Source organism: Acinonyx jubatus, chromosome C1 (assembly GCF_027475565.1).
Source record: "Acinonyx jubatus isolate Ajub_Pintada_27869175 chromosome C1, VMU_Ajub_asm_v1.0, whole genome shotgun sequence".
NCBI lineage: Eukaryota > Metazoa > Chordata > Mammalia > Carnivora > Felidae > Acinonyx > Acinonyx jubatus.
The window spans coordinates 50,659,093-50,685,334 of NC_069381.1; the positions used below are offsets into that span (position 1 = coordinate 50,659,093).

Consider the following 26,242-nt stretch of genomic DNA (forward strand, 5'->3'; position numbering starts at 1 on the left):
CAAGAGTTGGTTTTTCGAAAAAATAAACAAAATTGATAAACCCATGGCCAGGCTTCTCAGAAAAGAGAGAGGGCCCAATGTTTATAGCAGCACTTTTAACAACAGCCAAATTATGGAAAGAGCCTAAATGTTAATCAACTGACGAATGGATAAAGAAGATGTGGTTTACATATACAATGGAATACTATTTGGCAATGAGAAAGAATTAAATCTGGCCATTTGTAGCAACGTGGATAGAACTGGAGAGTGTTATGCTAAGTGAAATAAGTCAGGCAGAGAAAGACAGATACCATATGTTTTCACTCTTATGTGGATCCTGAAAAACTTAACAGAAGACCATGGGGGAGGAGAAGCGGGGGAAAAAAGTTACAGAGAAGGAAGGAGGCAAACCATAAGAGACTCTTAAATACGGAGAATAAACTGAGGGCTGATGGGGGGTGGTGTGGAGGGGAAAGTGGATGATGGGCATTGAGGAGGGCACCTGTTGGCATGAGCACTGGGTGTTGTATGGAAACCAATTTGTCAATAAATTATATTTAATATTAAAAAAATTTTTTAATTAAAAAAAAGATTGGAAAGGTTTGAGTTTGATTAAATACTAATGAGAAGAATCCAGGTGAGACAGAGTCTGCATACATTAGAACAAAAAAGTAAAGATTCCTGAAATGATAGGAGAGAACAGGATCCAAAGCACATAACAGATTGCCCTTAATTATGCTTGTAATTCCTCATTGTAGCAAACATTTGCTGAGTATGCAGTGTGCCAGATACTAAGAATATAGAGATAAAAGACAAAGTTACTGACTTCACAGAACTACACTCTAAAGGGAGAATCGGACAAGCAAATAATTATAATGTAGTGTAAGTGCTATGAACATAGAATATCACTGAAGCCCACAAGAGGACCTGAGACTAAAGAATCTGCCAACAAGTTTCAATGAAAAATTTGTAAGTAGGATAAACAAGCAGAACACACAGAAAAGCAAAACACACTATGCTTCCCCCCACCCCTCAGAATCTCTACATTATCATTACTACTGTTTTAGCTTTGTGGACATGGACATGATTGGCCTTTTCCCATCTTTAAAGTCTCAGAAAACCTCACCTTTACCCTCCCCTGCCATCACATCACTTTGTTATTCTATTTACAACTCTTAAACAATCTGCTTAAAACAATCCTAAAATATCTTTTACATTTATGTATTATATCTTGTTTATATATCTCCTTTAATAGAGTCCAAACTCCATGAGGGCAAGAACTGTATCTATCTGGTTAACTGCTATATTCCCAGTGCCTAAAACAGTGCCTCATGTTGAATGAATGAATGAATGAATGATACAGAATGCACATAAATATTTAGTTACTTAATACTTCAGGGAGTTTGGATTCCAGATTAAATGGAAATTAATTAAACATAACCTATAAGCTATGTTTGATTTCCAATAAAAGACAGTTTTAAATTGAACTTGTTTCCAAAGATAAAAAGCATACAACTGAATCCAGATTCTTTTCCATTTGACTATTAATTCCACTAATAAATTCCCACATATAACTAGTAAGTCTTTACCTTGCACTTATAATACTTCTTCAGAAGAATTTCAAATCAGCAGTGAGAAGGCAGACTAATGAAAAGTGTGGAGATAGCACCTAGCCATTTAGGGAAAAAAGATGAATTCATATTTCACTCCTCCTCAAAATAAATTCTAGAATAATCAAAGGTTTAAATAATAAAAATAAAGCCAACAAGTACTAGAAAAGCTTTAAAGAGACCACATTTTATAGGTGAGAAGGCATTTCTGAGCATGAGCCACAAACATAAAAGACAAATTTTAAAGCCTTTGCAGAAAAGGTGGTATCAATACCCATAGGTGGAAGACAAATGACAAACTGGAAAAACACTATTCACTACACATAAGATAAGGACTATCCAAAATATGTAAATAATTCCTACAATTAGTCAGAAAGAGACAAACAAAAAAGGGGGGGAGGAATATGGGGAGAGGGGACTTATATAATACTCAGGTAATTCACAAAAAGAGCAAAATAGATGGCCAGCAAAATACACCAGATGTTTTTTACCTATTAGATTTACTGATATCTTTTGTTTTTCTCATTCAAAGCATTGATAAAAATTCATGGGAAAAGAGCAACTCTCATTACTCTTGGCAGAGATGTAAATTGGCGCAACTCTTTTGAAGGATCATCTGACATGAGAAATCATAATGTGAAATTCAACACCACAACCTTGTTGTTTAAAAACATTTATACACACACGGGAAGACATTTCTGTGAGTATTGTTTGCAATTAGAAAACTGGAAACAACTTAAATGATCATTAATAGGGGAAGACTTAAATTATGGTACATCCATATAAATAAATGATTATGCAACCATTAAAAAGGATACATCAATCTACAGGCACTCAGGAAAATAAATCTTAAAATATGAAGGTCTTGAACCAATTTTTTTTTTAATATTTATTTTCGCGGGAGAGAGAGAGATTGAGCAAGGGAGGGAAGAGAGAGAGAGAGAGAGAGAGAGAGGATCCAAAGTGGGCTCTGAGCTGTCAGTGCAGATCCCAATACAGGGCTTTAACTCACGAACTGTGAGAACATGACCTGAGCTGAAGTCGGAAGCTTAACCCAGTGAGCCGTCCAGGCACCCCTATATATGGCATGGATTATATATAACACAATCCCATTTGTGTTAAAAAAAAAAATTATATATAGCTACTCATCTAAGGGATCTAGTATGACAGAGCCCAAAATGTTAATAGTGAAGAGTCAGGATTTTTATTGTTTACAAGTTTCAGAAATACCTGGATTTCCACAATAGGTACTTTCAGCATAAAAATTTAACATTTATCAATAATGAACATGGGAGAAAAAAAGTAAGATAAATGAAATGATTTCTTCAAAGGTCACTCATCTTCTGGATCTGCACCGTCCAATAAAATAGTCTAACGAGACTACTAAGCACTTGATGTGTGCCTATTCTAACTGAAATATGCTCAAAGTACATAAACATACCAGATTTGGAAGACTTATTAAGAAAAAAGAATATAAAATATCTAATTAATGTTTTTATATGGATCACATATTGAAATAATTTTTGATATACTGGATTAAATACACTATTAAAATGAATTTCACTTGTTTCTGTTCACTTCTTTTATGTATATAACTCATACTATATTTCCATTGAATAGTGCCTGTTCTGGACAAAGAGAGGAAAGGGAAGCCAATGTATTAATCTGGCAGTATTCTTCACCTTGGCTAATATAAATATTTCTATTTATACATGTGTTTTTCTCAAGCTATTACTTTCAGAATCTTCCTACCAAACATTAATTCAAAAACAAATGATCACATTTTGTAAAGGAAGAAATTAAAAGGATTACATTCAGAAGATCCCAATGCCTTGTGTTTTATTTGGAAGTCACATCTCTGGAAGATTGCACAACCGGGGGAGGATAAAGGACTTTGCTTTGCTTGAAGCTTAAACAAGACTTCTAAATGTCCTAAAATGCCATGTAGCTAAAGTTTTGTATATTAGTTCTTAGAAACTAGAAATCCTTAGATTAGAGTCCGATTTTTAGTTTCTTACTTGGCAGAAATCATTTTAACTTTCATAACATTACTGGTTATATTTGATTAGGGTTCTATTTAAATAGGCACAAATTCAAGCAAAGATTAGATTCTGCCTTTGACAATGTGTACTCAGACAGGAGGTGGATGAAAAGGTAGATGTAAAATGTGTACTCAGACCGGAGGCATGAAAAGGCCAATGGAAAATCACTTATAAAATTGCTATTTCCGTTACACTTCCCATGCTGACACTCTTCCACAGCTCATAAATAGGCAAGTTATTTACTTTACGTATATTCAATAATATGTCAAACTACTCTAAGAAAAGAAAATTATCCAGATATTTCTACCCAGGGACGATATACTATAAACCAAGAATATGTGAAGACTGCCTTTAATCAGCTGTGTTACATGTAAAGGAATTATATAAATTGTGCAAAACGTGTTAATATTCTAATACAGTAACCAAAATGGAAGAAAATTCCTTCCTACGGTAAGAGTGTCCAGCTACTTTCATGTACTCAAAAATCTTTTCGAATTCTTTTCTCTAAAAAGTACCTCCTATGTCAAAAATGGTTGAGCATCTACTATATGCAAATGTTGTGCTTGGAAACTCCCATCTTAAGGCCTTATCATTCTCTTTTTCATCCCATATATTTATATTGTTTCTCAAATATGTAAGGCATTGTACTAAATAAAGTACTATAAGGGATACAAATTAAAAAACGATATAGATCTTGCCCATAAACAGCTTATAGTGCAAAAGAGATGAGAAGCTGGCCCATCTCAATTTCCCAACTAGAAGGTGGATGAAACATCAGGGTCGATAGTGTTAAGCCAGAAAAGTAGACAGTTTAGTTAAGAGGAGTTTCGAAATATGCCCTTCATGACCAATGATCACAACACTAACTTTTTCCTTTAAAAAGGAAAGAAAAAATTCAAATTTCTTCAGTAGTTCTATATGCACTTTCATAATTCCATAACATTTAACAGTGGTGAAGGTAAGATGAAAATGAAGACTAAGAAATTTTTTTTGTTGTTCTTCTTTATTAGCGGAAGTATTTGCATATTTTTATTTACTTGGATTCTTTATTTCTCTTACAAATAGAAATATTTAGGGGCGCATGGGTGGCTCCGTCAATTGAGCGTCCAACTCTTGATTTTGGCTCTGGTCATATCACGGTTCGTGGGCTAGAGCCCCGTGTCAGGCTCTGCACTGAGAGTACTAAGCCTCCTTGGGATTCTCTCTCCCTCTGTCTCTCTGACTCTCCCCCATTTGCATGTGTTCTCTCTCGTTCTCTCTCAAAATAAATAAACTTAATAAAAAATGTATATGGTTCTGTATTAGACACTTAAACTATACAAAGGCTCAACAAAAGATGTAATTCCTTGTACCTACCAAGGGACTAAATGCAGAGAACATAGATTTAGCAAAATTTTTCAACTCATGTCATCTTAACATGAGATTAAACAATATTCACCAATAAAATATTACTCTATGGGCATAAATGCATTGATTATTTCTAATTACCAAAAATAACTAATATATAATATTAAGATTATTTACTATACACCAGATAATGTTCTGTGCTTTAAAATTTTTAATTCTTAATCTTTTTTTTTATTTATTTTTCAATTTTTTTTAATGTTTATTTATTTTTGAGACAGAGAGAGACACAGCATGAACGGGGGAGGGGCAGAGAGAGAGGGAGACACAGAATCAGAAGCAGGCTCCAGGCTCCAAGCCATCAGCCCAGAGCCCGACGCGGGGCTCGAACTCGCGGACCGCGAGATCGTGACCTGAGCTGAAGTCAGACGCTTAACCGACTGAGCCACCCAGGCACCCCTAATTCTTAATCTTTATACAACCCTGTAAGTAGGTATTATCTTCACTTGACAGCTGAGAAAATACAGGTACAGAAAAGCTAAGTAATTTGACCAACAGTCACAGAGCTGAAGAACGGCAGAGCCAGATTCCTAGTCAGCCAGCTTCTCTCCAGAATCATACTCTCAACCACTGTGGTAAACTACTTGACGTAGCTCTTAAATCTAAAAGCCCTTAATTCTAAATCGTCAAAGGAAATGGTCTTTATTTTATACCAGGAAGAGGCATTGCTAAGAATAGAAATTTGGAAATGGTTCGTGTTGTAAAGTTTTGCTTGACAATTTACTATTTAAACCGTGTAAGTACATTATGTTAAAACTTTTTCCTTTACAAAAAGCTATTAACTTTATTTAAAAATTTCTCTCAGGCCTGATTACACACACATACACTGGTTCAAAGATCATTCATGTGATACAATAACTAACACTTTGAGTGCTTCCTATTTGCCAGACACTGTTCTAAGTGCTCTACACCTATCATTTCTTTTAATTCTCATAACCCTATTTAAGTACGTACAATAACTATCTCAATTTACAGATGAGAAGACTGAGGTATGGGGAGGTTGCATAACTTGCCCAAGACCAGAAAGTTAGAGCTGGGTCTTGGATATGGATGACAGTCTGATTCCAGAGCCCACACTCTTATTTTACTATATTCATTTGTCAAGATAATGCATTGTTTTTTAAGTTGGCTTCACACCCAGCACAGAGCCCAATGCAGGGCTTGAACTCACAACCCCGAGATCAAGACCCGAACTGCAATCAAGAGTCAGACGTTTAATTGACCAAGCCACCCAGGCATCCAAAATAAGGCATTTTTAAAGGATTTATTATCTTCTCAAAAAGTTCTCAATGAGCACTCAAGAAGGCTAATCAGTAATAATTAAACAAGGGATTTGATATTTTTCCTTTTAATACTATGTTAGAAGCACAGTAGAACATTTGTTTTTGAACACACTATTAATTTGTTGGTTTTGTTAAATTTATGTTATCCAAAGCTGTTACCAATCTCACAAAGTTCAGAAAAACTTACAACAAGCAAATTGTTTCTGACACTGGAAGTATATAATTCTGGCTTGACTGTACAAGATCACCTAATCTATTGGTGTTTCAGTGGGCACATGGAAAAGAAGTTAGAACATAGACACAGCTTTATATAACACAAAAAGGGAGTGAAATGCCTTTTAATGTATGAGATTTTATGACAATATAAAAATATGGTTAGGAAAGATATTCTAAAGCAAAAGACATACTAACAATTACAGTGACAAATAATAAGGAATGTATAATCATGTTAGCTTATACAGAGTATCACAGGAATGCTGCATTGAGAGCCCTTAATACCACCTGAAGCAGTGAAGGAAAGCTTCAGAGAGAAACCATTTCTGGGAATAGGTTGCTGTTTCCAAAATAACTAAAATACAATTTGGGAAACACATCCTTAATTCGCTAATCTTCCTCAACCTTAATGTTAATTTACCAGTCAAAAGAGTTTAATTGTAAATCTCTTTTAAAAATCATGGTAAATTAAAATAAGTGTTTAAAAAAGGTAGCTCTCACAACCCTGAAACTGAAGTTTATAATACTGCAGAATTAAATACAGTAACAATTTAAAATGAAGGTTAATTGCTCATTTCTTTGATTTCATTTAGCACTGATCTAACTCAATATAGAAGGTTACATTCGTACAAGTTTACACAGCTTAATGATTAACTATATTCACCTGCCAACCTTACTGTTTGCAGTGTGGCAAATAGTGGTATATATAGAGTTTAGAAGTCTAGGTCTGCCTACAGGAGAAAATTAGTTGAATAATTACGATAAAAATGCACACGATTAAGCTCTTTCTTTTTATTGTTCCTCTAGTTATTTCTTCCAAAATTGACCAAGACTATTCATCATATGATTCTATGTCTCCAGAGCCAAAATCAAGATTTGCTATGTTAGATGATGTAAAAATTTTAGCCAATGGCCTCCTTCAGTTAGGACATGGTCTTAAAGACTTTGTCCATAAAACTAAGGGCCAAATTAATGACATATTTCAAAAACTCAACATATTTGATCAGTCTTTTTATGACCTATCACTACAAACCAATGAAATCAAAGAAGAAGAAAAGGAACTTAGAAGAACTACATCCAAACTACAAGTCAAGAATGAAGAAGTAAAGAATATGTCACTTGAACTCACCTCAAAACTTGAAAGCCTCCTAGAAGAAAAAAATCTACTTCAACAAAAAGTGAAATATTTGGAGAAGCAATTAACCAATTTAACTAAAAATCAACCTGAAATCCAGGAACACCCAGAAATAACTTCACTTAAAGTAAGTAGAAATCAAAGAGGGTTCATGATTATGTTTTCAATATGGATCTTTTTTAAAAATGTTTTAAGACATGCTACTTTGTTGAATCATTGAAATACTATACTTTTCTCAAGGAAAAAAAGCTTCTAGGAAATAAAATTTCCCATTATAATTTCAAGTTGTTTATGATTCTACACTTATTTCAGATGAAAATTATAAATCAATTAATAAAATTTTAGAACACTAAATTATTACAATATTGCCAATTACTAGAGGCAGGTAAAAGGTTAGAGGAAGATAATTTGAAACTATCCTCCCATATTGAAAATGGATAAAAGTATAAATAAATAAATAAATAAATAAATAAATAAATAAATAAATAAAATGGATAAAAGTAGTAAGTAAATGGTAAAGATTAATTCCTATTAAAATACTATGGGTTTTTTTTTCCATTTAACTGAACTACTTTAAAGTTCAGGAAATCAGGTTTTAGAGATAGTACATTTTAAATCGTAAAAACAAAAGGATTTGAAGCATACAAGAGAAAATGGTTGCCAATATTCAATTATCTAATCCACTATTAGTTTTAAAAATTTAGATTGTAATAGTTACAAAAAACAAAAAAGACTCACTTAACAAAAAAGCAAAGAAAAAAGAAAGAAGAAATAAACTTCTAACCACCCTACAATCTATGTCCAGAATTTTGTAGAACAGCAAGATAACAGCATCAAAGACCTTCTCCAGACCGTGGAGGAACAATACAGACAATTAAATCAACAGCATAGTCAAATAAAAGAAATAGAAAACCAGGTAAGTCAATATTTTAATGGCTTGTCCAATTTTTTACATAAAATCTAGGTTTATGGGAACATTAAGCCCTAAATTTATTTTTAAAACTTCTAGTTGGGATAGTGAGTAAACCCATCACATCGGCATGATCGTTAAGATTGGAGACTCTAAAGCTCATAAACTACCTTGGTTTGAATCTGGGCTCTAAAACTTTGGTGTGACCTAACTCCTCTGTCTCTCAGTTTCTTCACTTATTCTATGAAGAAAATAAAGAACCTATCTTATAGGAGTGTTGTGAGAAAAAAAAAAAGAATTAATTTATGTAAAGTATACCTCCAATAGCCACTAACATGATTCTATCAAAAGTTAAAATTGGATCACATCTCTCTTTGTTTAAAACCACACAGTGGCTTCCCATCTCACTTCCAGTGGCCACAAGACCCCCAATGGACTCATCTCTCTGACTTCATCTCCACTATTCTAGTCATACTGGGGTACTCTTCCCCGTTACTCAAACACATCGAACATGCTGCTGTCTCAGGGCTTTTGCCCATGCTCCCCATATCTGGAATGCTCTTCTCCCTGGTATCTGCATGGCCCACTCTCATTTCCTTTAGGTCTTTCTCAAATGTAAAATTCTCAGTGAAGCCTTCCCAAGTCACTTAATCAAAAATTATAATCCCTAAGCCCATACTTAAAAACCTGCTACCTCCTTCATTACTCTCCTTTTTTCCTTTACATGTAGCTCTATTTCATGCAATATATATATATTTTGTAGTTATTTGTCTGTCCCCTCACAAGAATGTAAACTCCATGAGAACAGGGATTTTCTTCATTTTTTCATAGCTGATGCCCCAAAATATAGAATATTGTATGAGACGTAGTAGGAACTCAATAAATATGTTGAGTAAATTTAATGTCATATTTAACACAAAGAAGTCAACAAAAGCATGCTATTATTAATAGTATTAGAAACTGTGTGCCTGATGATTAAAGTTGAATACCCAACAATATAATTAATCTACAATGTAAACAGCTGGCTAGGTGAGGGAGATACCTGTCTTGAATAAAGCTATGTGAGAACCTACACATTTCAATATGGAATACCACAGTTCGAAAATATTAATTAGTAATGCTATGGAACAGGCACTCAAGAGGGTTCCAAAACTAATACAAACTTGGAGAAACTTGTAAAAAAAAAAAAAATAGTTGCCAAGAATTATAAAACAATTTCCACTAAACAAACATCATTATATGCTTCAGTAATTTTATAACTCATAATTTCAGGTTATTTTTGCTAATTATGAGACATAATTTACTAAGTTATTTTATTATTTTTCCTAACTATCCAAAAGGGTTTGTTGCCAACAACTAGTTTTGATTTCCATAATTTCCTCATTACATTATTTTTCTTATTTCTTTTTTCTTATATCTTTTATAACAGTTAAATGAGCCTACTCACAGAAACAAAATGTCACTATTATCAAATTACATACATCCTAATAATAAAATGTATGAAGAATTCAAAACAATGAATATCTGAGTTGGAAGAAGACTTAGATCATCTGATCCAACTTCCTCAAATTTAAAATAAGAGTCTAAAACTCTGTGTTAAGTGACTTTAACATCACACAGTTACTTAGGGAAAAAAAGGTTAATACCCAACAAATGAACTTTGCAACAGATCCTTATGAATTACGTCCTAAAAAATGCTGATATCAAAAAACACTAATAAGATATTACATATTCTGTTTTCTCAGGCCAACAATAAGAAAAGCTTTCAGTCAATAAAATGCAAACCCAGCACACTTTACATAAAAGTAAGCTGTTATTGCTAAAACTAACAATGAAATATTGAATGTATTGAAAGTAAGCAAATAAAGCTGCCAATCTGTCACCTCTACAGATATATTTACATTCCAAAAAAACTATTAAGAAAGCAGCCTTGTTCAGGGTGCCTGGGTGGCTCAGTTGGTTAAGTGTCTGACTTTGGCTCAGGACATGACCTCACGGTTCGTGAGTTCGAGCCCCGCATCCGGCTCTCTGCTGTCAGCTCAGAGCCTACTTCAATCCTCTGCCTCCTCTCTCTCTCTGCCCCTCCCCCCCTCAGAAATAAATAAACTTGAAAAAAGAAGAAGGAAGGGAGGAAGGAAGGAAGGAAGGAAGGAAGGGAGGGAGGGAGGGAGGGAGGGAGGGAGGAAGGAAGGGAGGAAGGAAGGGAGGAAGGATAGAAGAAGCCTTATTCAAATTATGTGCTAAGTCTTTAGGCAGGTCTGAGAATCAATCAATAAGGCCTACAACTGAGAATTATTAAAGCTTAAAATCTGCCTACTACTGAATAGCATATATATTCTATTCATGTAAATAAACAGAACATGTTAAAATATGCTAAGCAAAGTCTCTACCTTTGGTCTTGCTGTTTTTTGACTAATTTCTGGTTTGTGCTTTGCTCTCCCTAGTTTTTTAAACCCATTAAACAATGTGCCTGATTACATATTTTGAGAACAAGTCATCTATATAATCTGTACAGCATTGTTTATCCCTCTTAACATCAAGAGCAATAACATACTATGAACTTAAAGATGTATATAAATTGTAATCTTAATATCCTCCCTCAGATTCCCCTAACTGTATATTCCATACCATTTTTATATTCTTCCATCAGCTAAGAAGAACTGGTGTTCAAGAATCCACAGAAAATTCTCTTTCTTCTAAACCAAGGGCACCAAGAACTACCCCTTTTCTTCACTTGAATGAAACAAAAATTGTAGAACATGATGGTAAGTTAATTTGTTGGGTTTCCTTCTTGAAGGTATTATCATCAAATTCTTTTCCTATCTTAGACATTACCATAAAAAATACTTGCTATTCTTGGGACCTGTTCTAAACTAAAGGAGAGTAAAGAGACAAATCTACCAAATACAATGTGTCAACCTTAACTGGATCCTGGCAGCTCTTTTAACCCTATAAAACACATTTTTAAGACAATCAGGAAAATATAGTTGTAGACTTGATATTAGATAATATGACATTATTTTAAAATTTCTTAGATGTAATAATAGTATTATAGTCATGCAATAAAATAATTTCATGTTTAAGAGATACATGTCGAAATATTTAAGTGGCTAAGGGTCATGATGTTTGCAAATTTCAAATAGTACAGCAAAATACATGTTTGTATATATGTATGTTTATAAAGCAAAAATGGCAAAAGGTTAACAATTCCTGAATACAGGTGGAAAGACTATGAAGTTCTCTCTAATGTTTCTACCTTCCTGATTCCTTGAAAATTTTCATAAGAAAAACACAAAGACAGGAGAACAAAGTCTCCATTCCTGACGATACTTTAACAAAATAATAATACTTTCAAAATACACTTACTTTTATGTAATTCATACACATACACAAAAGGTCTCTGTAAGTTTCCTTCATGTATATTCACTCTTTCCACCTGTTGACTATGTGCTATACGCCAAACACTGTAATAATGTCTTATGTAGTATTATATTTATATCCTTCCTGGGGAGCCTGGGTGGCTCAGTTGGTTAAGCGTCTGACTTCCTCTCAAGTCATGATTTTATTGCTCCTGAGTTTGAGCCCCGCATCGGGCTCTGTGCTGACAGCTCAGAGCCTCAAGCCTGCTAGGATTCTGTGTCTCCCTCTCTGTCTGTCCCTTCCCCGTTCACGCTCTGTCTCTCTGTCACTCTCAAAAAAGGATATAAAATAAATTTATATCCTTCCTTTATCTAACAAAATATGTGTCTAAAATTCTCATTTTGTCACTTTTCTTAAAAAGAAATCAGTTTGAGGGGCACCTGGGTGGCTCACTCGGTTAAGGGTCTGACTTCAGCTGAGATCAAGATCTCACAGTTCATGAGTTTGAGCCCTGCATGGGGCTCTATGCTGACAGCTTGGAGCCTGGAGCCTGCTTCAGATTCTGTGTCTCCCTCTCTCTCTGTCCCTCTCTGGCTTGTGTTCTCTCTCTCAAAAATAAACATTAAGAAAAAATTTTTTAAAAAATCAGTTTGATAATAACTATTTTAATAGTATTTGTATAACATGCCGTCTAATAATCCGCTTTAGCATAAAGTACTTTCTTGGTAATACATTACTAAAAAAGGCTAAGGGCTACATTCACCACAATTCCATAAAATGTCAAGTAAAAGCCCAAGCTCTAAAGATACCATTCCTATTACTGTATCTTATGTAATAAACCTTCTTGATTCTAGACATTCCTGCTAATTGTACCACCATTTATAACAGAGGTGAACATACAAGTGGCATCTACTCCATTAGACCCAGCAACTCTCAAGCTTTTAATGTCTACTGTGATGTTAAATCAGGTAAAACCAGCCTGAAGAGAAAATGGACTATAATTAGCTCAGGTTACTCACTGCCTATTAGTAAAACTCAATCCTGTCATCTTTGTTGTGAATATAAAATGAAACATAAGCAACATGAGTAGTTATATAGCTCTAGTACTTACATTTGCTTTGTTTAGTTTCATATTCACTCATGCACTTGTTCAATTATTTTCCATAAAGTAATCTGAAATACTATTGTTAATAAGTTTATTAAGACAAATTCATTATTTGCCCTTTACTTAACTTCTTGGTACCATACTAATGGTACCACCATAGCAACATTAATAACTATATTACAGTGCTACCAATTAAAACCAAAACAAGAAAACAGTATTTTGTTGCATCTGTCAGCATCAATCTACTAAAGTACACAATTACGTTCATTATATTCAGGTAGTTCATGGACAGTGATTCAACACCGAACAGATGGATCACAAAACTTCAATGAAACTTGGGAAAACTACAGATATGGTTTTGGGAGGCTTGACGGTAAGGTGACTTCATTCATTCATTTGTAAAATCTATTGGGGTGCCTGGGTAGCTCAGTCAGTTGAGCATCTGACTTCGGCTCAGGTCATAATCTCATGGTTCATCAGTTCAAGCCCCACATTGGTCTTGCTGTCAGCGCAGAGCCCGCTTTGGATTCTCTACCCCCCTTTATCTTTCTGCCCCTCTCCTGCTCATACTCTCTCTCTCTCAAAAATAAATAAAAACACTTAAAAAATATATTTACTGAGAAGCTATTATGGATTGGGCATTAGGAACCCAACAACGAATGAGGGATAGTCCCAGCCTTCACAGAACTTCATAGAACACATAATTACATATCTGTCAGTAATCTATACTTATTACAAGCGACTGTTTGAATTATGCTTACCATAATTTCATGTCTGCTCTTAAGTATATGTATCTCAATTTAATTGGATGGCTTCTAATTATCATAACTATAATTATTAAAGACAATTATGATGAAGCGCTATGTGCTCTGATAAGTGGTAAATGCTATATTTGAATGAGCTCTGAAGAAAACCATCCTTATCACAGGTCACTCTACTTTCTTTTTTTAACATTTTAGATATTAATTATTTGGAAGGTGAAAGGAACAAGGAAACTGTCAGATATACAGTACTAAATGTTTAAATCTTAATTGTTTAAATATTATAAATGTATACTATAGAATGTGTGATTTAAAGGAAATTAGTTAATACAAATTACTATATTTTTATCACAAAATATACTAAAATAAAATAAGCATAACAAAAATGGTTTTAAACCCAAAGAGGCACATTATAAAAATTCACAAATGTAAGCACTCATATATAAAGTGGAAAACATCCATTATGATATCAAATTTTGACTTAACATTCAGTACTATTTGACCATTTAAGAAATTTTGTATTCAAACTACTAGTTAAATCCCTAACTAATCTTCTAAGAATGATTATTTGTAACCCCAAAATAAAAGGCTGACTGTTAAGTCCAGAGTATTCATTTACTTCTATAAGAAAGTAAGCCATTTGTACTTGTAATCCTTAAAATTGTCTTCTAATTCAATAGCAATAAAACAGTTTGTCTTTTTTCCTTAAATACTTTAACAGAAGACTGTGATAATTCAAAAGTGTCTATATTTGTTATGCTTTTAATTTCAAAGAAAAATAATTTTTAAAATTATAGAGAAGTTATTAAGAATTTTTTAACTTAAAATGTCTGTAAAATTCTATTCCCTTATTTTTCTACAAAGAAAACGTATATCAAGCAAATATCAAAGGCCAAGACTATATTTGAAGAAAATGACACTACTATCCAAGTAATACTGGATATAATAGTAGAAATCCTTAACAAAACTTCTGATAGTATATGGGTATTAATAAATTCTTGATAGCAAAGCCAGTACACATAAGGACCCAGAAATGAGATAATATTTTTACCAATGACCAGATCTAAAATATCTACAATTGCCTAATATATTTCATCCAAGAAATACATCTCACAATATTCATTTTAGAAAGGCTAATCAAACTTTAGGCAGGCCTATTAATATTTTTTATATTTTTTGTACATTTCACTATATTCAATAAAATTATTTTAAAAAGAAATATTTTAAGAGACTCTAAAATAACCAAGGGATTCAAGGCTAAAACAATTCATTGATTTTCACCAATAAAAAACACTAAAAAAAAAACCCACAAAAACTGTTTGTGCCTAATCTGCAGGTAACAACCCACAGATTTTCACTTTCTTTTCAGGAGAATTTTGGTTGGGTCTAGAGAAGATATATTCCATAGTAAAGCAATCTAATTACGTTTTACGAATTGAACTAGAAGACTGGAAAGACAACAAGCATTATATCGAATATTCCTTTCACTTGGGAGATCATGAAACCAACTATACACTACACCTAGTTGAGATTACTGGCAATGTCCCCAACGCACTCCCGGAACACAAAGATTTGGCATTTTCTACTTGGGATCATAAAGCAAAAGGACATGTCAACTGTCCAGAAAGTTATTCAGGTATCTTTTTCCTAACATCAATAATTCATTTTCGTATCTACAGAATGTCTTCCCAAAGTATTAGCTAATATCTACAATGTCAACTCTTTAAAAACTGAATCCCAAATAAACATTTTGACTATAGGTAAAAATGTCTTAACATAAGTATTAACTGGATTATGGTTCAACTAGGTATTTTACCTAGGTATTTTATTTTATAAGAATTTATTTTATAATAATGTTTTATAAATAGCCTAAGATATTTTATTTTGGGTGGCATACATGAGAATTACACAGATTATTTAAAATTGGGATACATGCATAAGGCATACAATACTGTCATATTGTAAGAAATGAAGATGTACTCATAGGGAAATGCATTAACAGCACCTAGAGTTTGTATTCATTAAATTCCATATCTATCTTCTTTAGGAGGCTGGTGGTGTCACGATGTATGTGGGGAAAACAACCTGAATGGTAAATATAACAAGCCAAGAGCAAAAACTAAGCCAGAGAGGAGAAGAGGAATATATTGGAAGTCTCAAAATGGAAGGTTGTACTCTATCAAATCAACCAAAATGTTGATCCATCCAACAGATTCAGAAAGCTCTGAATGAACTGAGACAAATTAAAGAGCCAACAAATCAAACATTAAATTCATCTGAAATTACTGTGGTTTAATAATCTGATATTAAATCCCTAACACAAGGATTCAGAAATAGACTCTTGATTTTAAAGCCACTATCAATTTGAAAGTAAACATACCATCAAATCACCTCAAAGAACACCATTTATCTTTCCCAATCAAAATTCTTATATCATTTATACATATATTTTGTGATATGAGTATCAGTTTTATATAGTCACAATCCAAATTTTAACCAATGGGTGAATTTTTAAGTAATTTTTTTAAAATAAAAAACTTACAAGGACTTTTATTTTAAAAGTCATCATGTATGCTAATTTTACAACTTCCTCAGTTAAAAAAATTTTCTTGCCAAAATTCTGAACTTGAATAAACATAAAAGACTGATAATTGTATAGTTCCTAGATTCTGTAATATTATTAATTTAAAAATTAAAAGTCAGTTCAGAGTACACATGAAAATCTGTAATACTAATTTTAAAACTGATGTTTCATTTTGCTACAACAAAATCTGAAACAAATGTTTGGTATGCTTTATTTAGGAAGTCAAATGAAGCAGGATATAATACTATATTGAAGTAGATTAACTGTCTTAAATGCAGTAGATCATGATTATTAGGTCATATTGACTTTAATATCAGGTATCACTGTATCGTAACATATTTGTTAACTTATGTATATACTGCATACATTTTATATGTTTTAACACTTAATGATGTGAAAACAATTTAAAGGGATCTTGTCAGAATGTAATGAGAAAGAATGTATTTGCAGCATCAAGTTAAAGTTTAATAATTTATTCTCCCTGGGCACAGTATGAGTCTAATACGTTTGTGTAGGTTGTCATATAGAACTAAAAATCATAACAAGTTGTTGAATGTTTAAACAGCCTGACAGATGTGTATGTACATTTTCAAATTCAATAAAGACTCATCCCTTAATATATGGAAATTTAAATTCTTGTAGTTTTGTTAGTGACACGTAATAGAAGTATGATTATGCTATTTCTAATTTAAATCATTTAAATTCTAATCCTCAAGGATTACAAAATGCCAATCTTCTGACCAGAATATCACTTGTCAGTATTTATTTCTAAATAAGGTTTTTAAAGAAACTAGCAAATGGAAATAAAATTTTGAATTAAATCCAGTTTTTAAAGAATAAAATGCCCAAGTTACATAGTGACTTACCTTAGTCAATAAATATTCGGCATTATGTATTTTTCTCTACATGTCATATATGTATAACATGTCATATGTAAACATGTATGATCTATGTGGATCCTACATAAATATTTTGTTCCCAAAGAGTACAAAAGAACAAAGGCAAGAATAGGTTTTAGTTTTTAAAACCGCAGCCGAACTGTCAAAATTGACTTTGGAGCCAGAATGCCAAAATGACTTTTTTTCACAAAAAAATTGGAAGCTTTTAAATACAAAATAATGCATTATTTAATATATCAATTGCTTCTTCTATTCGTCCCTTTTTTTTTTTTTTTTTACAATTCTTACACAGTAAGTTTCATTTTGTTCCTTTTAGGAGTACTAAGTTAGTTTTTTTCTGCATATAAAATATGCTCAGTGGAGAGATAATTCTGGAAGAGAAAGAATTTTTTTTTATGATTCACAAATCATGTCCTTCTGTCCTCACTACTTTGCCAAGTATTCTAATTACACCACTAACTCACAATTGTCTAATCAAATGGCCTTTCCTCAGTCCACATTCTCTTGGATCTCTCTGCTACTTACTAATAAACAATATTCTTCTTCCAAACTTCACTTTCATTTCACTTCCACACTACTATTACACTCTCAGGATTATCCTTAGCCTGGATGCATTTTTATAGCCTATTCCCTCCTAGTAAGTGATATATTCGGGCCAATGCACACTCTTCAATCATCTCTTCTACTCTGATCCTCAGAAAGTCTATTTACTCTCATGGACTCCTCTATTTTCAATGAGTAAAGTTCCAAATTTACATATTATTCCCAGATCTCTCTCTGGTTCCCCTTCTTACATTGCCTGTTTGCCATTCCTCCTTTTGATACCCTATAATCTCCTCAAATTCAACATATCAAAACTCATTAAAGCCTTACTGCCCCTGCTGGTCCTTCCTTTCTACCTTATCACACTCCTCCTTACTTCTGCATATTCACTAATGGTAGTATCATGCTTCCAGTCATCCAAGCTTAAAACCTGGAAGACATCTCTGTCTTTCTACTTTGTAAACCACCTCTCCTGTATCTGAAGCCACTAAATGGAATACAATCTTCCTTTGAAAGGTCTGTTAATATGATACCATTTCTTCCCATGTCTACTGCCCAAAGCCCACCAAGACCCACTTTTACCCTGAGTTTTAAATTATCTAAATAGTCTAAGTTTGTCTATCTTCCTTCAATTTTCCTAAAACAAATTTACAATGGCTACATCCTACTTTGACCTATGATGTTCAAACTTGTCTATTAAAAGAGTTTAACAGCTTGAGGATAATGAAAGCATTTCCTTACAGTGCTGGGATGAAAATGGCTTTATATAAACACAAATTTTAGAATCTTACTAGGATTTTATCTTAAATCTTACAATTTATCTTAAAATTGCATGTGAATTGTGTATTCTACTCTATAAATCATCTCCATATTTAAAAAAAGTTATTTTTTCTCCAAATCTTCTAAAAAGTTATGTTCCTGGAAGATATGTCATGTTTATCCTGTGGTCTTGCAGATCTCATATAGCAAGAATGTATACCCCAATTCAAAGGGCATAAACCTACAGAACAAAATCCCAATCTCTTTCACGTATTCAAGAGTTTCTACAATCTGACCCCAAATTATCTCTTCAAGCATTTCTTGCCCAACACACACCCTCTGCACTAATCAAAATTATCTACTTTTTAACACTGCCTATTTCCTAAAAGTGCATTTCCTAATGCCACTCCATTTATTTAGAATGCCTCTATAGGACTATCTGCTTGGGTAGGTCCTACTTCAAGATCCAGATGATCTTACTTCCTTTACAAATATCTTAGTAAATGGGGGCTCCTCCCTCAATATTTACAGCATTACTGTCTGTACCCCTCAACTGGCATTTAGCAAATCAAGAAAAGACAGAAAAGTACATGTGGCAAATGATAAAAAAGAATCATGCAAAAATAGTAATAAAAACTCCAAGAGCATCAAAAAAGATGGTCAAGCTACTTAATTTTAGTAAATCACTGCCAAATTTCTATACCAAGAGTTTACTCTGAGCCAGTGTGAATTTTACTAAGAGCAAGTATACACATTACTCATTTCAGAGTTACCTACTGTTGTATAATCTGTTTCCTCCTCATCATCCTAGAAGCAGCATGTTCTCATGCTTATATCTTTTCCTCCTAATAGCATAACTCATGGAAATCAATTAGCTCATAAATTAATCAAAACTGTATGCATTAACCAGTATTTACCGAATTCCTAGTATTTGTCTTCTTTATAAAAACTATTCCAAATATGGATTGTTGCATATTTGACCTTCTATTACAGGATAGTTAAATTTCATTGTGATTTTTTCCATCATAAACAACCATAATCACCGTGTTTGTGTTTGTGATGTTGAGTGATCATCCAACACAACAGTTTTGAAAACTGAAAACAAGAAACATTATAATTAAAAATAATTTAAGGTGGGGCGCCTGAGTGGCTTCGTCGGTTAAGCATCCGACTTCGGCTCAGGTCATGATCTCACGGTCCGTGAGTTCGAGCCCCGTGTCGGGCTCTGTGCTGACAGCTCAGAGCCTGGAGCCTGTTTCAGATTCTGTGTCTCCCTCTCTCTCTGCTCCTCCCTTGTTCATGCTCTGTCTCAAAAATAAAATAAACGTTAAAAAAAAAATTAAAAATAATTTAAGGCAAAAAGAAAAAAAATTAAAAACAAAATGACCAAACAGTTGGCCCTCTTATCAAAGTCCAAGTGTTATCAAGGCAAATCAACTAGGACAAAATTACTCAACTGGTGTGAAATGTTGAGTTCAAGGTCATGAAAGCAGGATTAACAATCTCCCATAGTATGCCTTTATAAAATCAGGTTTCAATGACATTTTAGGAAACATAAAATCAAGGATGCCATCTCAAACAAAACTGTTTTTCTAAATTCATGTTTAACCCTGGAACAATCATACATCCAACAAAATGATTAGGTATATCTCAAAGAGCAACAATCTACAACCTTAAAGATGTAAAGCTCTATGTATTTTCATATAAACAACAAAGCCTCAGTCTCCACATTCCACATATGAGAATAATAATAATGTTGCCAAATGTACCCCACAGGGTTGTTGTAAACCTCAAGTAAAATATGGTATTTGAATGATTTTATGAACTAAACAATGTATATACGACAATAAATTTCATATATTGAAGAAAAAAATGATTCTGTAATTGTAAAAACAAAACAAAACAAAACAAGGTATATACTTATAAAAACTAGATCTTGGATATCGCTCCATATTGCTATAAGTAAGGAATCTGTACAAATTTTTCCTAACTGAAAATACTCTAATTCTCAGGATAGGAGAACAAAACTGCTCTCCTACTCTGCTCTGCTACTGTTCTGGAACTTTATTCCTTCCCTCGCAGTCTGAGATAACACTCTTCACATTCAAATGCAAGCCCGCAACTAAAAAATCTTGGGTGGCTATGTTAAAATGGTAGAAAACAGAGCTCTCAACTCATAAGCTTTTGTATTAAAATAAACTAGGACCAATCAAGATAGAATAAAAGCAAGAGTGGTATATCTAGTGCAAAACTGGAAGAGTAGAGTACTAGCAATAGCTTGAGACATCCATGAAAACCAAAAATCAATATAAAAACCAATACTCTAAAGCAGGGGCCATAAACTTGAATGAGGAGTAAAATACTCCTTCATTGTCACTGAAATTTGCATTTCCTTAAATAATGAATGTAGGAAACTAACCACACCAGTATTAATTATACCTGAGACTTTGTTATTAACAGAACTGGTACATATTTTTATATCACAACCAGTACAGGTATCTCAGAATATTGTCACATGCTTATTACTGCTTAGAAAATATAGTAGTTTTTAGACATGTGGCTAGATATTTAACTCATTAGGAAAGAAACATATCAGAACTTTAATATCTTGATAATTATAATTCAATGTAATTAATTTCCTTTGTTATTCTATTTTATTTTATGCACGTAAAAACATTATTCCAAAAAAGAGAGTCATAGGATTCAAAAGACTGCCAAAGAGTACCATGATAAAAAAAATTTTAAGAACCACAAATTTAAGCAAGATCTACTGTCATATAACCTAGTTCAAGAAACATGAATTACATGGGTCATAGTATGAATATATACATTTTGAGTGGTGGCCAATCTGTTTCTAGAAACAAAACATTAGAGAAAAAATTCAATCAGCATGTAATAAGCTTATTAAACTACTTAACAGAAAAGATACTGAAGGATGGACAGGTAAAATGATACCATGACTAGACTTTGTTTTTATAGAACTACAGTAGTGCCTCCTAGGTGGCTAAGTTGGTTAAACATCTCTCAGTTTTGGCTCAGGTCATGATCTCACAGTTTGTAGGTTTGAGCCTTTTCTTGGGCTGTGTACTGACAATGCAAAGCCTGCTTGGGATTCTCTCTCTCTCCTTCTCTCTCTGCCCCTCCCCCATTCGTGTGTGTGCATGCTCACTCTCTCTCTCCCTCAAAATAAATAAAAAAAAATTTTTTTAAATAAACTACTATAGGGAAAAAGGGAACAGATAATACATAAAACAAGAATGATAATGGAGGTTAATTGTACTGTTCTACTTATTTATTATTTTTGAGAGAGAGAGAGAGCGAGACAGAGAGAGAGAGAGAGAGAGAAAGGAAGCCAGGGAGGGGCAGAGAGAGAGAGAAAGAGGGAGAGACAGAATCCCAAGCAGGCTCTGCTCTGTCAGCACAGAGACCAACAAGGGGCTCCAACCCATGAACTACAGAGATCATGACCTGAGCCAAAACCAAGAGTCAGACATTTAAATGACTGGGCCACCCAGGCACCCCTATTCTATTTACTTTTGTGTATGTTTGTAATTTCCCATTATAAAAAGGTTAAGACTATATTTAGGTTAGTGGGGCACCTGGATGGCTCAGTTGAGTGTCCGACTTTGGTTCAGGTCATGAACTCATGGTTTGTGGAATCAAGCCCAACGTCTGGCTCTCTGCTGTCATTGCAGAGCCAGCTTTGGATCCTCTGTCCCCCCCCCACCCCCCCCCCCCGCTCCTCCCCCAGTCTCTCTCTCTCTCTCTTTCTCAAAAAAAAATAAATAAATAAAATATTTTTTAAAATGACTATGGGAGCGCCTGGGTGGCTCAGTTGGTTGAACATCTGACTTCAGCTCAGGTCATGATCTCACAGTTCATGGGTTCAAGCCCCAGGTTGGGTTCTGTGCTGACGGCTTGGAGTCTGGAGCCTGCTTCAGATTCTGTGTCTCCCTCTCTCTCTGTCCACCTCTCATACTCTCTCTCAAAAATAAATAAACATTAAAAAAAATTTTTTTAAGACTATATTCAGATTAGTAAACCTATAGGTTTACAAACGATTATTAAGAGTTGTATGGGGCATATTCCTAACTGCTAACCAAGGTCCAAATCAAAATGAATGGCATCCTTTCATTTTGTTTCTTATACTGATTGTTACCGGGTATGAACCACTGCATTCATTCTTATATTCTTAGTAACACAATATTTGCTAGATACAGTCTTTCTAAAACTTAGAAAAAAAACAAAGATATGAAAGTTCAGTAGGTGATTACAACTAAGGCTACTGTTAGGAAAGAGGCCAATTCTAACAACCTTGCCAAGAATAGCATGTGCTCTGTGACATAGCTCTTAAAAATCAAACACACAAGCATTTGCTCAATTAGATATACTTTGATCTTTATAACTCAAATGCAACAGTGGAGCTCAAGCACAAATTTGGAACATGAGTAACATTACACATAATCCAGTATCTAACTTTTAAATGATTTCAGATACTCAATAAAAAATATTTTTCCCACTGGTATTATTTGATTATCTTAATGTGACAACTGGACTAGTATTTTTCTGTGATATTGTGATAGCATAAGTATTTCCTTGATAAAGTAAGCACTTGCTGTAAATAACCTCCATTTGGCACAATAAGAAATACATGACATTAGCTAAAAACTGCCATATACCTATATACCCTCATTTATCCCTATAGAGGGTTTGAAAAGACCAGGCCCTTCCTGGATTAACACTGTACAAGAATAAGTGAACAACTAATGTGTAGGGGGAAAAAAAAACTTATTTAAATACAAAAATCTCTAATTTTAGGTATGGCTTAATAACAGATTTTTAAAAATATCTTTGAGAAATCTCAACAATTTCTTCAAAACATATTTTGAGGGGCGCCTTGGGTGGCTCAGTCGGTTAAGCGGCCGACTTCGGCTCAGGTCATGATCTCACGGTCCGTGAGTTCGAGCCCCGCGTCGGGCTCTGTGCTGACAGCTCAGAGCCTGGTGCCTGTTTCAGATTCTGTGTCTCCCTCTCTCTCTGACCCTCCCCTGCTCATGCTCTGTCTCTCTCTGTCTCAAAAATAAATAAACGTTAAAAAAAAAATTAAAAAACATATTTTGAAAAAAATAAATAACAAATTAAACTAAAAAATATATTTTTTACATATATATCCTTTCAGACAGCTTTTTCTACATTGTCTGATAATAACCATAAAAATCAGAAGCAAAAGGTGTTCAATAATAGGAAATCTGTCATTTTCAGAATATACCTCTTTTTAACCTATGTTCTCTCACCTCAGCCAAATGTTTGTTTCAATCACATCCGTTCATTCTCCCTCTATTCAGACAATAATTTTTTAAAATCTTTTTTACCTCATGAGACCCTTTAAAATACACTCAAGTTTTATACTAAAAAATAAATATAATGTGTAAATATCTTAAAACTCACATTAACAATGCTTAAATTTCTGGGTTTTTTTTTTTTTTCGGTTACAAATGTGAGAGCCCTCTGGAATGTCAGCTTTGTCATCTATAAAACAGAGATAAACCTACTGTTTCTATGCAGGTTGCTAAACACAGTTAATGAGATAATGATGGTATATAAACTAATGCCAACTTTTCTTTCTTTTTTGAACATTATTCACTGGGAAAATGTACACCTATAGATTTGTATAATAACCACTAGTGTGTATTACCCCAAATTACGGCCTCCTATGAAACATACCTTAAAAGGTTAAAAAGAATTCAAACTGAGCTAGAATATTATTGTGATCCAGCAGCAATGTAGTCAGCAAATATTTACGATATCTATATGTTAGCTGGTATCTGCTGAGGTTTCATACATCTCCTTTTGTAATTCTAGAATTATTTCTATGCTAGATTTTCTAGATATGATAAAGTTTTTTTTAAACAAACTACAAATTCCTAAAAATTTTAACTGTCATGACACTCAAATTTTTTAACAGTATTAAGTACAATAAGCAACCTATATGATTTGATGTTCAGGTTACATGAGCATATAAGGCTCAAGTAATAATACAAAGCAAGCTACTTTCTTGCTTGGGATAACCTCCCTTCTTATTCTTAAATCATCCTCTTATCTAATTATATCCCCAAAGCCCAGTATCCTTATGCCTTCAAACTATTCTCTCTCGAGTTGTGTAATACTTGGATAAATGTAATTTAATAAAGCCAATGATAATAATAATGACTTAACTTTTATCAAGCTTTTTTTTTAAGTTTACTTATTTTGAGAGAAAGAAAAAGAGAGAGAGAGAGAGAGAGAGAGAGAGCAATGAGCAGGAGAGGGGCAGACAGAGAGGGAGAGAGAGTATCCCAAGCAGGCGCTGTCAGCACAGAGCCCAGTGTGGGGCTCAACCTCACCAACTGTGAAATCATGACCTGTGCCAAAATCAAGAGTCAGATGCTTAACCAACTAAGCCACCCAGGCACCTCTTTAATGGAGCATTTAATATGTGCCAGGCACTTTACAAAAACCTTTATATGTATTATGTTATTTAGTCCTCACAAATTTCTATAATATAGGTACTTTTATTATCCCTATGTAAAAAAAAAAAAGAAGGAAGAAAAACCAGTCAATCTCCAGTTTAAGATAATTCCTAAAAAGAAAATATGGTTGCAAAATATTGGTTACAGGAACCCATTTCCCACTTTTTCATGAAATATGCATTTCAAGTAACACTGAAACTATTATTTCCTTATATATCTTGGAGATTGATTTTATAAAAAAAAAAAAAACAACTGCATACAGTCAAATTTACAATTATTCATTTTTAACATCAAAGAAGATTTTTTGGCAAAAAAGTAACAGGAGGAAAAATATCAACAAAGTATAGAAACCATAATTCTGCTTCTATATTCTCGTGTGCCTAACTTTATTTACTTCTTTGAAGACACCCTTATAGCAGAAAATTATTAATCTCTTTTAAACAAAATAATGCATCTTTCTTGCTTCAAGAGCTTTCATGGGTAACCTACTACTAACAGAGCACTTAATGATCATTTCTGCACGCTAAGAAAGTTAGCAAACTTGACATCCTGTATCACAATTTACCAAAGTATGTTAATGAATTAAAGCATTTTACATGAGATCCTTAAAGGCTGCACATAAGATGAAAAAAGATTATATAAAATTCTAACATGAAACAGGGTGCCTGGGCAACTCAGTGGGTTAAGCATCCCACTTCTGATTTTGGCTCAGGTCATGATTTCACAGTTTGTGAGCTGACAGTGCAGAGCCTGCTTGGGATTCTCTCCCTTTCTCTGTGCTCCTCCCCTGCTCATGCTCGCAATCTCTCTCTCTCTAACACAAATAAACTGAAAAAAAAAAATTCTAACCTGAAACTAATTTATTTTGATGAAAAATTTTAGAACCTAAAACAGTAGCTGTTTTCATTAAATGTTTAATAGGAATAAACCTAAAGTTACTGATAAGTTTAGCTGATTCTACTATTTCTGGGAATAACTGCTCACTCATGAGAGAACAGTTCTTCTTTACACATTTGATGAATCGTTAATGCCTGGGATGACTATCAGCTCTTTAATTAATTGAGTATTTAGATACAGTGCAAGCTAAAGCCACTGAGATATGTTAAAAGATATCTCAAGATCACTGTCAAGTTAATTAGCTATGAA

The 26,242-nt window shown here is 33.5% G+C and overlaps 2 protein-coding genes across 16 annotated transcripts in view; one reads left to right on the top strand and one right to left on the bottom strand.

The window, feature by feature from the left end:
* Positions 1 to 26,242, bottom strand: part of DOCK7 (dedicator of cytokinesis 7) — a 224,653-nt gene that overhangs the window by 116,888 nt on the left and 81,523 nt on the right. The window lies entirely within an intron of this gene.
* On the top strand, positions 7,245 to 17,007 carry ANGPTL3 (angiopoietin like 3). Of its 3 annotated transcripts, XM_027059019.2 has the most exons (7): positions 7,246 to 7,793; positions 8,472 to 8,582; positions 11,227 to 11,341; positions 12,791 to 12,904; positions 13,319 to 13,414; positions 15,172 to 15,438; positions 15,850 to 17,007. In XM_027059019.2, exons 1-7 carry the CDS (start codon positions 7,299 to 7,301, stop codon positions 16,032 to 16,034), a joined length of 1,383 nt encoding a protein of 460 aa, XP_026914820.1. In that variant the 5' UTR covers positions 7,246 to 7,298; the 3' UTR covers positions 16,035 to 17,007. The 3 variants fall into 3 exon arrangements, with proteins under 3 accessions (XP_053070153.1, XP_026914820.1, XP_053070152.1); XM_053214178.1 differs by lacking the exon at positions 15,172 to 15,438 and having other exon boundaries at positions 7,245 to 7,793; XM_053214177.1 differs by lacking the exons at positions 12,791 to 12,904; positions 13,319 to 13,414.

Excerpts from the sequence above, each read along its gene's own strand:
- ANGPTL3 (XM_027059019.2), top strand. The coding sequence starts at position 7,299 with ATGCACACGATTAAGCTCTTTCTTTTTATTGTTCCTCTAGTTATTTCT. Across the intron at positions 13,415-15,171 it reads TGGTTTTGGGAGGCTTGACG|GAGAATTTTGGTTGGGTCTA; the intron begins GTAAGGTGACTT and ends CTTTCTTTTCAG. Across the intron at positions 15,439-15,849 it reads CTGTCCAGAAAGTTATTCAG|GAGGCTGGTGGTGTCACGAT; the intron begins GTATCTTTTTCC and ends TATCTTCTTTAG.